Source organism: Cynara cardunculus (assembly GCF_001531365.2).
Source record: "Cynara cardunculus var. scolymus isolate 2C chromosome LG 11, CcrdV1, whole genome shotgun sequence".
Lineage (NCBI taxonomy): Eukaryota > Viridiplantae > Streptophyta > Magnoliopsida > Asterales > Asteraceae > Cynara > Cynara cardunculus.
Window position 1 is genome coordinate 13,534,794 of NC_037538.1, and position 13,029 is coordinate 13,547,822.

At 31.9% G+C, this 13,029-nt stretch overlaps 1 protein-coding gene across 1 annotated transcript; it reads left to right on the forward strand.

The window, feature by feature from the left end:
• The first annotated feature begins 1,289 nt into the window (after positions 1 to 1,289).
• LOC112522152 (RNA polymerase sigma factor sigC) lies at positions 1,290 to 7,573 on the forward strand. Its single transcript, XM_025131231.1, has 7 exons — positions 1,290 to 1,569; positions 3,541 to 3,689; positions 4,834 to 5,310; positions 5,429 to 5,659; positions 6,266 to 6,406; positions 6,523 to 6,723; positions 7,176 to 7,573. The coding sequence occupies exons 1-7, from the start codon at positions 1,470 to 1,472 to the stop codon at positions 7,461 to 7,463; spliced, it is 1,587 nt and encodes a 528-aa protein (XP_024986999.1). The 5' UTR covers positions 1,290 to 1,469; the 3' UTR covers positions 7,464 to 7,573.
• The last annotated feature ends 5,456 nt before the right edge of the window (positions 7,574 to 13,029 follow it).

A 13,029-nucleotide genomic window follows, 5' to 3' on the forward strand; every position in this document is an offset into this window, starting at 1 on the left:
GTCATTTGACAATGTTGCAACTCACTACTTTTAATAGGATTTTTAAGTTATAGTTTCTTAGGTAAAATTGACGTCAACATCTGAAAGCTATCTCAACTCTTTAGATCTAAAAGAGTACCCTCTTGGCCTCTTCTACTACATTTTCAGTCTCTAGCAAATTTTTCACCAACCAGATTGTTTATGATCAAGTCTGACATCCTAGCTTCTGCAACAAACATATGGTTCTTTGTTTTTTATAAACATACATAATTAATAAGTGAAAATATGTTGTGTTTGTATTCAGCACCCTTCTACAAATGTTTTTTTATGTACGTATGTAAAACCACAAAAAAAGAATGAAAAAAACATCAAAATGGATGTCATATTAAAAAGAATAAAATGATATTTTTTATTGTAATTTATTCCGTCCAATTTTCATTACATTTTATCATCTTAATCAAAAATTTGGATGAGTTTTTTTATTCTTCTTATTAAAGGTTTTCTATGCATCTTCTCCACGGATTGTGTTCCGGTGAAAAGAAAGATTATGGTGAGAAATGTAAGAAGAGATCTCTATACTTGGATAATTAAATGTCAGCATTATTGAGGTGCACCGAGATACACCAGATCAATCCCTTTTAAAACACAATTCATGGGTGGGTATGAGATTAAAAATGATCAAATATTCAAATCTTTTTCTTACTCTCTCACATGATCTTTCGCATCTTCCCTCTCTAATATATATACACATATACACATATGTGTGTGTATATATACACACATATTGGGTTGGGTTCGAATAAAAAGTAAAATTATGATAAGAAGCGTAAAAAGAGATTTCACATTTAAATCAATCCTAATTGAATATTAACACTACTGAGATGAAGATGTAATGATCAATTCCCTTCCAAAACACAATTTACGGATTGCATGAAATTAAAAATATCAAGAATTCAGATTTTTTTTCTTATGCTTTTCACCATAACTTCATTTTTTTACACGATTTTTCGCCATATTCTACATACTTACATATATGTGTGTGTATATATATATATGTGTGTGTGTTAGTTATTATACAACATTTTATATTTGTACAATCAATACAACTCAATCTCAACCGTCCATTTAATATGATAAATATGTAATTTCATAAAAGTTTATGATCATAATTAATAAACTTTATTATTTTTCATAAATATTTAAATCATAATTTGAAAAGAATAGAAACCATAAATTTATATCAAAATTATTAAACTAAAAAGAAAATGCAACCGTCTGTTATTAGCAAAAAGAAAAAGAAAAAAAAGAACACATACAACGTCTGGTGCACAATGCACAATCCTCCTCTTGATCGCTAACTCGCTAAGATATTTTAGCAGACAACCGTATGAAAATCTCATGAAGGGCAACCAGTGGCCAAGAGCAACAAATCAAACCACACCATCATCAACATCCTTCCATTCTTCACTTTTTGATGAATCTTTTCAACCATGGGTCTGGGTTTCAGGCTTAACTTGAAATGGGGTCTCTCCATTCAACCTCCTCTTTCATCCAATTCCTCATTCTTCCCCTCCTCAACGTATGCATCCTGTAAGTATCATTTCCCCCATTTGAAATCCCATAATCTTGATTTGCAATTAGGTTTATGGGTTCGAATTTCTGATTCGGTAGTTGTATGATTGTATCCCGTACTCGACAATTTGGAATTGAATTGAGTTCATGGGTTTGTTAGAAGTTGGATTAGTTCATTTGCCCTACAAAGAAGATGATTTGATCCCATTATTTGAATCAAATCAAGTTTAGAAAATAGTATAATGAGGTGAGTTTTGGGTACCCTCTGAATTCATGATTGTTGATTTGATTTCATTCTAAATCAAAATTTCAATTATTAGATTCCATCCCTTGTTGTCTATCACTCAAAATAAGTTATGGGTTCTCTTTCAAATTCTTGTTTGATGGTCTAATCCAAGGTACTTATTAGATCAAATGTACTTGCAAATAGAAATCTAGAAATTTGTACAAGTATCATAAGATTTTGCAAAGATAAAGGGCATAAGGCTAAGGGGCCCGGTAAGTGCTTACCGGTAAAATTTAACATTATTATTTACTTATTGGGTAAGATTTTAATCCATCAAAACGACATTGTATGCAACAATTCACCCGGTAAGCGCTTACCATGGAAAGAGTCGTTGCTACTTACCGGGTAAGACTCATGGTCCTTGTCTCGCTCTTACTGGGTAAGATTCTTAATCCTTACCATATTTATCCGGTGAGGTAATGTGACTTGGTAAGCTCTTACCAAGGTAAGTGTTTGGTAAACGGCCCAAGGCCTTTATCTTTGTATTTTGCTTTTTGAAAGCTTGAATAGCACATTGTCCTTTTTGCAACTAAAAAACTAGCTGTTCACATAGCTTAAGCTACAAAAGCTTTGATTCTTGAGCCAAATTAAGATGAATTATAAAACCATTTCATGCCATTTGTTGCATTTTTCTCTTCGGTTGACTTTGTATTAACAAGTAGTCTCTAAATAAATACGAGATTTTTAGGTATATAACCTTAAATGAGATTTTAGTTAAATCCATGACCTTGTTACGAATATGAAGCCTTTTTTTCTTATATAGGTCACAAGGTCATGAATTTAATTAAAACCTCATTTAAGGTCATATCCTTAAATGACCCGTTCTAATACTGAAGTTCCCTTCTTTGCTTTTAATAAAAAAGAATTAGGAGTGTGAGTTAACCTTGTAATACCCCCTTTCAAGAGTAGGCTTCATGAGTAATCTCTCTTTAAACGAGTGATTGGCTTTTTGAACACTTATACTTAATTTTCTTATAGCCAACTAAGCATCAAAGTTGCACTATAACTTACAAAAATGAATGATAAGTTAGACATTCTAGAAATCAAAATGCAAGAAAGAAGAAGTTCTTGTAAGTGCACTGTTTTTCTTTGAATTTCTTTTAAAAAATGATGGTTTGTTTGCAACCAAAATTCAAGTACGATGATTTGAATATTTGATCACTTCTCTTTAAATTTAGATTTTCCATGGCATATTTACCCTCCACAGACCCCACCTCCAGGTGGGATTTACTGGTTTGGTTTACTACTCAATAGTCACTCCTTTCCAGAAAAAAAGGCAACAATGGTGAACCATGGCTCATTGACTTAGCAAGGATCCGAGCACAGTCTTTCTAAACAATATTTTCCTTGTATATTTCCAAAAAGACTATCTCTCTCTATCTCTCTCTCGATTTGATGACCTTCTAGTCACAAAGGACTAACCTTCATGCAAGGCTTCTAGAGGAGAAGGAAGAAAAAAGATGTCGCTTTTTTTTTGGTTAAACGTATTAGTTACCCTCCCCGAACCCTACTCCATGTGGAATTTACTGGGTTTGTTTGGCTTAATGTTCATATTGTCATGAAGTTGAAAGGTAGTTTGTTTGACCATGAAGGTCTATCTTTACTTCTTTGCTTCAAATGGAGGTAGTGGAGTGATAATTCACTATGTATTCTCTTTGCCACGTAAAATAATTTGCTAACCAGCATTTGAATTTGTTCGACAGTTAAAGGCAAAGACATTAATTATGACATGGCAAGGGTATCTCTCCCAATGGAAAGTGAGACTTCTTACAATGATCCTGTTAACGGAAATGCATGTTCATCTACGTCCCGGATCTTGGACATTGATTACTCAGAAACTGGCAATATCAAGGTTTCCTTTTTATATTTTACTACATTGGTATTCAAGAAGCACAGAAAAGTGACATATGGTTGACTTTGAGGTCAAAGCTTTTACGTGTTCAATTCTAAATTTTTATTCCCTTCGTCTCAAAATAATGTCCACGATGAAAAAGACATGCAGTTTTAGAAATATGTAACTATTATACTTTTTAATTAACTGGATTGCAATTTTACCCTTAATAATAGAGGGAGTAATGAGTTCTCCATCTTATACTCCCTTTGTCCCAAGATAAGTGTCCACAGTAGAAATGGCACACAGTTTTAGGGGTTGTTTGGTTCAGACCAAGGAATGAAAATGAAAATGGCAGACAATGAAAATGGAAATGAATTTTCATTCCCCCCAGTTTACCTGGAATGAAAATTTGGGCTTCACAAGGAATGAACCCATTATATTATATGAAACCAAACAATTTCTTTTACTTTCATTCACATTGATTACTGCTTAATACATCTGACCAAACACCCCCTTAGACATGCATAAATTATTACACTTTTTAATTCACCAAATGGCAACTTTACCCTTAATTAATTTATCTTTCTTCACAACTCTTGAATATTTGTGCACTTAATAAGGGCAAATTTCAGAATTTAGTCTAATTTTGAAACTAGATACTTACTTTGGGACAAACATAAATAGAAATGTGGACGCTTATTTTAGATGGAGTGAGTAATCAAGGGTAAAACTGAAAAGTAGTGGACAATTATTCGGGGACAAACTAAAATAGAAATATGGACACTTATTTTGGAACGGAGTGATTAAATATTTCGAAGTTATTTAAACACCAACATTTTTCTGTAGATAGTAACCGTAAAGTTTAATCTGACCCAAGAACTTCTAATATTATTAGCAAATTGATGTAAATTTTTGAGGTTGAAAACTTGAAATTAGTATGTTTGACCTCATATGTCAACAATATAAACCAAACCAAATGGACCCAGTTTATCCCACTTGAAATTAGGGTATACAGATGGGATGTATGCAGGCCAGTCCTTTATCCCAAAGGGTAGAGCAGTTGTATCCGTGATCACATGTTAAAACTTTATCTCTTTTTTATCCCTACTTAATCGTTACCTGTTCATTTCTCCATGCTTACTCGATAGTTTTGATCTTTCAGAGGAGTGGTGGCAGTTCATTACGACATGATAAATTAACATTCCTTACAAGCTTACAAGCAAACAATATATCGCAATATAGGTTACTCTTGGAAAATCTTGTTGTGTTGGAGGATACATTTGCTGATTCAGATGTGGTAACTCTAGAACGAGACATACTGGTTCAATTAGAAAAGCTTGGAGCTTTGAGGCTTCTCCGTACTTCTTTTTCTGAAATACAAAAACACCCATTTTCAACTAACTCTATAAATGAAGGAATTGTCAAGCCCATTGTGCCATCTACAAGAAAGATACAAAGAAAGTCCCAAAGAGAACGAACATCAAAAAAGGGCAATGGTGTTCCGATGGGTTTTCGTTCAGAAGCCATCAAACATAAGAATTCAAGACGGGTAAACTTTTCGTCAAGAAGATCATCAAATTCTAAAGCTGGAAGACTCAAAATCACTAGGAATGAGGCAGAACTATCACAAGGGGTTAAGGTTTCACCCAATCTCTGTTAATGAATACTCGTATTCTTCAAGAAAATCCATCTTTGACTTTTCAAATTCCCAAATCATTGATCTTTGTTGTTTCTCGTGTTGCTTAATGATTACGCAGATGGTTGCTAATCTGGAGAGGATTAGAATGATGTTGGAAGAAGATACGGGGCCCATGGTTAGTTTTAGTAGTTGGGCGGCAGCTGCTGGAATCGACAAGAAAGTGTTGCTTGAAAACTTGCAATTTGGCTGGTGTTGTAGGGATGAGCTTTTGAAAAGTACACGATCGCTGGTTATATACATTGCGAAGAATTACAACGGGCAAGGAATAGCCTTCAAAGATTTAATCCAGGTTTGCTTTGATGGAAACTTTTCACATTTGTTTGCTTTTATGGAGAAAAAATGAGTTATCATACTCTTATATGTTATGCCATCCAACCTAAAATAAATTTCCACAATGAAAATGCATGGTTTTAGAAAGGTGTAATTATTATACTTTTTAATTAACTAAATGACTTTATTTTTGAAGTATATAATATTTATATACGGCAAATGAAACTTGTACAGACTCTCACCTTTGGCGAGGTTTGAACCTTTGACCTCGACCTCTACGAAGGTTGGGTTATCGGATACCGCTAGGCCAATGGCCGTTTGGTACTAGATGACTATTTTACCATTGATAATAGAGGGAGTAGTGAATGGCTCTATCTCATAGTTAAGGGTAGAATTGGAAAGTAGGCACGTATCTTTGAAAGTGGACACTTATTAAAGTAAAATAGAAATGTGGACACATATTTTGGAATGGAGGGAGTATCATTCAGTAGTTGGGGGTCATCACGGTAACAACGACTCTATTCTTTAAGGTAGAGGTCCGGTCTACGTACATCTTAACCTCCTACTGGGCTCGTTTGGTTTGGTGGACACTAATTGTTATCATGCATGCTCACACAATGTGCAGGCAGGAAATGTTGGTGTTCTTCAAGGCGCAGAACGGTTTGACCGCAGTAGAGGATACAAATTCTCGACTTACGTACAGTATTGGATAAAGAAATCATTGTTAATGTTGCTTTCCCGGCATTCTAGAGAGATACGGATTCCTGTATGTTCTTGCTTTCTTCCCGTGTGACTTCTGTTGTCATTTTATTTCCAATGGAAGCATTTTGAAGTTGCAAACTCAATTCCGATTGCTTTTCTTGTTTACATGAATTTCTGTAGTTGACATTGAGCAAGGCTATAAGTCAGATACAGAAAGCCCGTAAGGCGCTAGCTAGCGGGGATGGAAGATGGCCAGATGATTGTGAGGTTGCCAAATTCACAGGTCTTTCGTTGGCAAAAATTGGATCAGCTAGCAATTGCCTTCGAGTTGTGGGTTCCATCAATCAGAACTTTTCGAATGGCATCGATGCAAAGTTTTGGGTATGTCTCCTAACATGATAATTTCGCAGAATAGAAAAAAAGAACCCGAAAATAAACTTCATTGTCTCTCGAAATAAACAAAGCCTTCTGATGAAAACCCGAAAATTATTTGATGACATGAATACCCATTTACGAAAGGTTTATGAAATGTCTAGAAAAGGGTTACGGCAAAGTGGACGATAAACCTGACATCCACATCATCAAATTACCGGTCAAAATGGGAAAAGAATAGGAAAATTTGGAACTTTCTTGCATTAAATAGGAAATTTTGAAAACTTAAAAGCTTATGGAGGTCATTGAGCTAAATAGCCCGTAAAAACGGTTGGGTGGCTGATTAAGTATGGATAAAGTGAGCAATTGTTTTCGGAATTTGAAAAACGAGCTTGTTTTCATCAATGCTCGTTTAATTTTGCTTATATCATACGAGTTTCTGGTTTTCTATCCGTGCGCAGGAATGTATGCCTGATCCAGCGGCGATGACTCCTGAAGAAATTCTGATGAAGCAAGATATGATGAACGAAATATACAACCGAATGAGAGATTTAGATGCAAGGGAGAGGATAGTGTTGGTTTTAAGATTCGGGCTAAAAGGGTATCAACGGAAAACACTCGAGGAGATCGGGAGGTCGTTTGGAGTAAGCAAAGAATGGATTCGGAGAATAGAAAGGAGAGCGTTAACGAAACTAAAAGTCGATGATGAAGAAACGCTACAAAGTTTAAGACATTATTTGTACATATAGTCTATGAAGAACGATGTCGAACCGACTACTAGTCGATCTAGCGTTTTCTACCTTCTCTTTGTAAAGTTGCAACGCTCGTCTTCGTTAATAATATTTCTTTCTTTTATCTATGCTCGTATAAGACTAAAAAGACAATAATGCCCTTTTTCGTCCCACGGATGCTCTAACAAGAGCATCTTCGGTAGATTCTTCAAAATCTCACCAAAATAAAATATTAAAAATCAAAAAACTCTAAAAAATTTGTGTTCGGTTCCAACAGTTCTGCTATTTTAGAGATTACAAAGTCTCAAATCATTTGCAAATCTCCTAATTCATATAAAACAATCTTAACCATTCATACAGATCGATAATCATAATGAGTGAACTCTGATCATTTTTCATAAATATCTCAATCATAATTTATGAACCCTCGTAATTATCCATAAAATTGTTTGTTTTGTATACATTGTTGAAATAATGAAATTGTGGTTTCATATTTTCCTTTTTCATTGCTGGAAATAATGAAATAGTGGTTTCATGTTCCTTTCTACTGATGAGCAAACAAACCAAAAACTTGTGTCTTATCGATTAGAAAATTCGACAGTATCAATTAGTTTGTTTAGAAAAACAATATTTTTATTTCTGTAATTTAACTGTTATCATAAAGAATGTCATAAATAGATAAGAAGTTGATAATTACCATAATTATCGGTTAAATGTTAAAAAGACGAATCCATCTCAACATTAAAAAACCAAAAAAAAAAAAAAATAGAATTTCTGATTGGCTGAAAGGGGTTTGTAGAGTTTGTACAAATGAAAAGGTTTGCATTATGTGTGTGTGTGCGCGCGCATGTGTTTACATATATAAAAACAGAAAGACAGAATTAAATGACAAGGCGACAAGTTCACGGTGTAAAATGATAGTGATGTTCACATAGTGCAGGATTGTTTGGTACGCACAAACAACGGACGCACAATGTGAATTGGGAGTACATCTGTGTAGTACTATGAATACACAATGTGAAATTTCTGACTTTTAGAATTTGTTTTAGAAACATCCGTTGAGAGATTTAAGTAAAACCAATTTGTCCATCAATGATTCACAATATAATAATCAAGGAGAACGCGAACAACATTACAAACATGAGTGTTAGAAGAGATAGAGACAGAAGCTCCAAATGGTCGTGGTCCAGGGAAAGGAAGAAGATAGACATCTGCTATCATCCAAACAGTAATTCAAAAAAATCTTTATAAAATGTGGTACCAAACAGGGACCAAGAATGTAATTTACTCTAAAAAAAATTATAAATTATAAATATAATAAAAAAAAAAACTAGCATTTAAAAAGAAAGATTCCATGGTTGCTTAGGTACCCTAAACCTAAGTAGAAAGGTAGTTACTATTGTATGTGCCCAAGAAATCAAGTTGGTAGGTAAATAAGCCAAAGAGAATATAAAATGCAAGCATTAAATATACTATGCAATTAAATATTATTTGTTATATTAAATTTATAAAAATATGTTATAATATACTAGAAGAGTATATGTATAATGCAGCGAGACACATCTCGATTTTAATGTTCTATTTTATTATTTGTCTATGTCAATGTTATAATACAATTTTATGTGTTTTTGAATAAAATATAAATTTGAAGATATCATAAAAATTTAAAATATATATATATCAATGTTAATATCAAATCAACTATTTAAAAGTTCTCATATTTTATGTAATTTATTTAATTTATTTTTTTATTATAATTTAATTTAAGTTTAATAACGAAATAATTTATTTTTAGTTTAATAATATAACATTTTATAAAGATAATAATTAAGTATTCTGTTAGAACTCAATGATTATTCTAATTATATTTTAGATTTTTTATATTTAAAATGAGATCGTTATCTTGTATTTGATTATGTTTATCTGCATTTAGTTACACGAATTCAGATATGGAGCTTTAATAAGTTGTACGTACGCACAATCTACATGTAATCTTAAATAATATGCATTAATAAATAGTATTTTAAGTATAAAAATGATTTTTAAAAGTTTTTATCGAATATTTTATAATATAATATAAATTATTTTTAATTTCAATATAATATAAGAACACATCTTTAAAATGCTTATTAGAAGGTACATAATCTTGGGACCCACCTTTCTTATCAAACCATTAATGAATTTTTGGCAAACCCTATTGACATTGATTACATATATGTAAAGGGTAATGTTAAACCAACTTTTTTATCAGATTGTTTGAACTTGAATTTTAAAGGTTAAAAGTATTTGAAAATCTCAGGTTTAAATTTAATGAAGAATAAAAATTTCTTTGTGGTTATGGATGTTTAAATATAGTGAGCTCCGGACTATCTGCAAAACAGATGGTCTTTTTGGGATTAGTCGGTTCGCATACCGGATTTGATATCCAGGTCAATCAAAAGAAAATGTAATGTTATATGTAAGTTTATTTATATTAAAAACGGGTAAATAGTGAATTTTAATGTTGATGTTTGTTATGATGAAATCAGTAACTATGGCGTATTTAATAACATATAAGGATGCATTTAACCTGCTTCATTTAAAAAAGATATTTTACATTTCCTTAACATATATAACTAATATTTAATTATATTCGAACTTTAATAATTTCTTTATTTTATAGTTTACATCTTTATGATAACTAGAATGATACTCGCACAATGTAGCGAGATACATCTCGATTTTAATCATTTTTTTTGTCTCAATCGATGTTATAATACGGTTTTATCTGGTTTTGAGAAAACGATAATGTTTTTATTTTTGAATAAAATATAAATATGAAGATATCATCAAAAATTGAAAAAAAAAATATTGATATTAATACCAAACTAACTATTTAAAATTTCTTGTTTTTTGTGTATTTCTTTAATTCATTTTTTTTATTTTTGGTTTAACAATATAATTTTTTTATAAATATAATGATTTTGTTAGAAGTCGATGATTATCCTAATTAAATTTTAGTTTTTTTATATTTAAATGAGATATTTATCTCTATCCGGTTATATTTATATGCAGTTAGTTACACGAATTCAAACATAAAGTTTTAATAAGTTGTAATTGCGCACAATTACTTGTAATCTTGAATTTTAAATAATATGCATCAACAAACAATATTTCATACATAAAAAATGATTTTTAAGAATTTTTATCAAATGCTTTATAATATAATATAGTAAATTATATTGGTGAAAAAATAATCTATATATTTAATAAAATATATTTTTCATAAACATTTAATTTCATGGCTTTTTATTTGTTGAACTTTTAAAAAGTTATTCTCTATCATGACAATATTTTTGGGGAGTTCTCCGAATTTAAAGAATTTCACTCATTCTTTCATATTTTCTCTATTTTTGAGAAAAATTTAAAAACTCTGTTGAAATATATATTTTTTTGCAGAAAAACCCAAAAATCTCTATTTTCTCGGTTTTTAAAAATCTGTTGAAAATGCTCTAAAAATCTTGATTGTGAAATAAAATTTTAAGATATACATGGTATAAAGTTCATTCACCAGACTTAAAATTCAACACTGACGTCTCAATACACTGGTTTAGTCAATAGCATGAAGGATATATCAGTAACAATAACGTAATAGTGGTTCAACATATCAATTAAACGATTGTTTGAATTTTTTTTCCAATTAAGTTAGATATGTATTAAGTCACCAGATTGGTTCGAACTTGGCTGCAAAGGTCAAAAATGGTTGGATGTCTCATGTTCAAATCTAAGGAGGAATAAAAATTCTCTTGTGGCCACGAAGATTCGAATGTAGTGACTTTAGGCTACCCACAAAACAGGTGGTTGTCCTGAAATTAGCCAGTTCACATAGTAAGTTGGATATCCAAATTATTAAAAAATAAATAAATTACCCTCGTCAAATAAAGCTAGAAAAAGACGATGGGGAAAATTGTTAACATAATTGGAAGAACCAAAAAAAAAATAGGGCATTTAAAAAAAGTTTGGTTGGGTTTAAGACTTAGGGGTTGTTTGTTTACCTTTTAATAGTTTCATTAAGAGACAACATCTGAATCTTGTTTGACAAAAAAAAAATGTCTTTTAATGGTTCTAAAACCCTCTGAACTATTTTGTATCGTAAGCCTCCCTTAACCATTAAGCGCCCTGATTTCATTGTAAACAATTACCAAACAATTATATTTCATTTTGCACTATATCATGAAAGCCTCTTAATCATTCTGCACCAAACAATTAAACAACTGACAAACAACCCCTTAAGCCAATAAAATAAGAGGATTTTTGATTTTTTTTTTTCATTAAGCCAAATATGCATCAAGCCAGTTATAATGCTTAAAACCATCTAAATGAATTAAAATGAACTATATATGTTTTTATGTTGAATAAATCAAAACAAGTGAAACATGCATAATAAAAACGAACATCCTGAAAACCAGTGACACCTAAGATATCAATATATCAATTCGTTCATGAAGTGACAAGTGTTATTTTATAGGTGTTCGTGGTCTGGTTTAGGCGGTTTACCCCCTAAATCATAAACCAAACCGTAATGACGGTTTAGTAAAATTTTCAAACTGGGAAACCGGTCAAACTAACCACAAAAAAAAACGGTCTGATTTAACCAGTTTAGACGGTTTTGGCCTCTTATGAGCTTTAAACTTAGAAAAACATAACATTTATATTAAAAATGAAGTTTCTATCTCTATAGTTGAAATTTTGAACAAACTTCGGAATTTTGTCAATTTAGATGATGCAGTTAATTGATAAATGAAAACTAAAAACATAATATTTTTTACGATCTTTTTTTTATTTTGTCATAAAGTTAAATCTATAACATGCAATCTTAATATAATCAATATATGTGTATTTTTGGCTGTCTGTCCAGACTGCTTAAAATACGTGCAAATCGTAGACCAAATCGAATCGAACGGTTTGACTATTTTTCATACTTGATCAGACCAGATCCGAGTTAATATACTCATGACTCAAATGTTGGTTTTTATCATTTCGAAGTTCAAACAAAGCAAATTTATCCTTGATGGCAGATTCTTTATCCCCGGAAGGCAGATTCTTGATGGGTGTTTAGTGGCAAATGAGTTAGTCCATTTGGCGAAAAAACAAAAGAAAAGAATGTTCCTTTTTAAAGTGGACTTTGAAAAAGCCTTTGATACCGTCAATTGGAACTTCCTCCTCTCTACGATGAAGCAAATGGGGTTTGGGCACAAATGGATTAAGTGGATTAAAGGTTGTCTTCAGTCGGCTTCTTCTTCTGTTTTGATTAACGGTTCTCCCTCGAAAGAGTTTTATTTAGAAAGGGGTCTACGTCAAGGAGACCCTCTTTCTCCTTTTCTCTTCTTGTTTGCTGGCGAAGTCCTTCAACTTATGGTTCAAGAAGCTTGTAATCTGGGGTTATTTAATGGGATTCGGCTTTCTAGCTCTGGCAGAAATATTTCCCTCTTGCAATTTGCCGATGACGCCCTTATATTCGGGAAATGGTCGCGTTTGAATCTGTTAACTTTAACGCGAATTCTCAACGTTTTTTATGATGTTTCAGGACTTCGGATCAATCTTG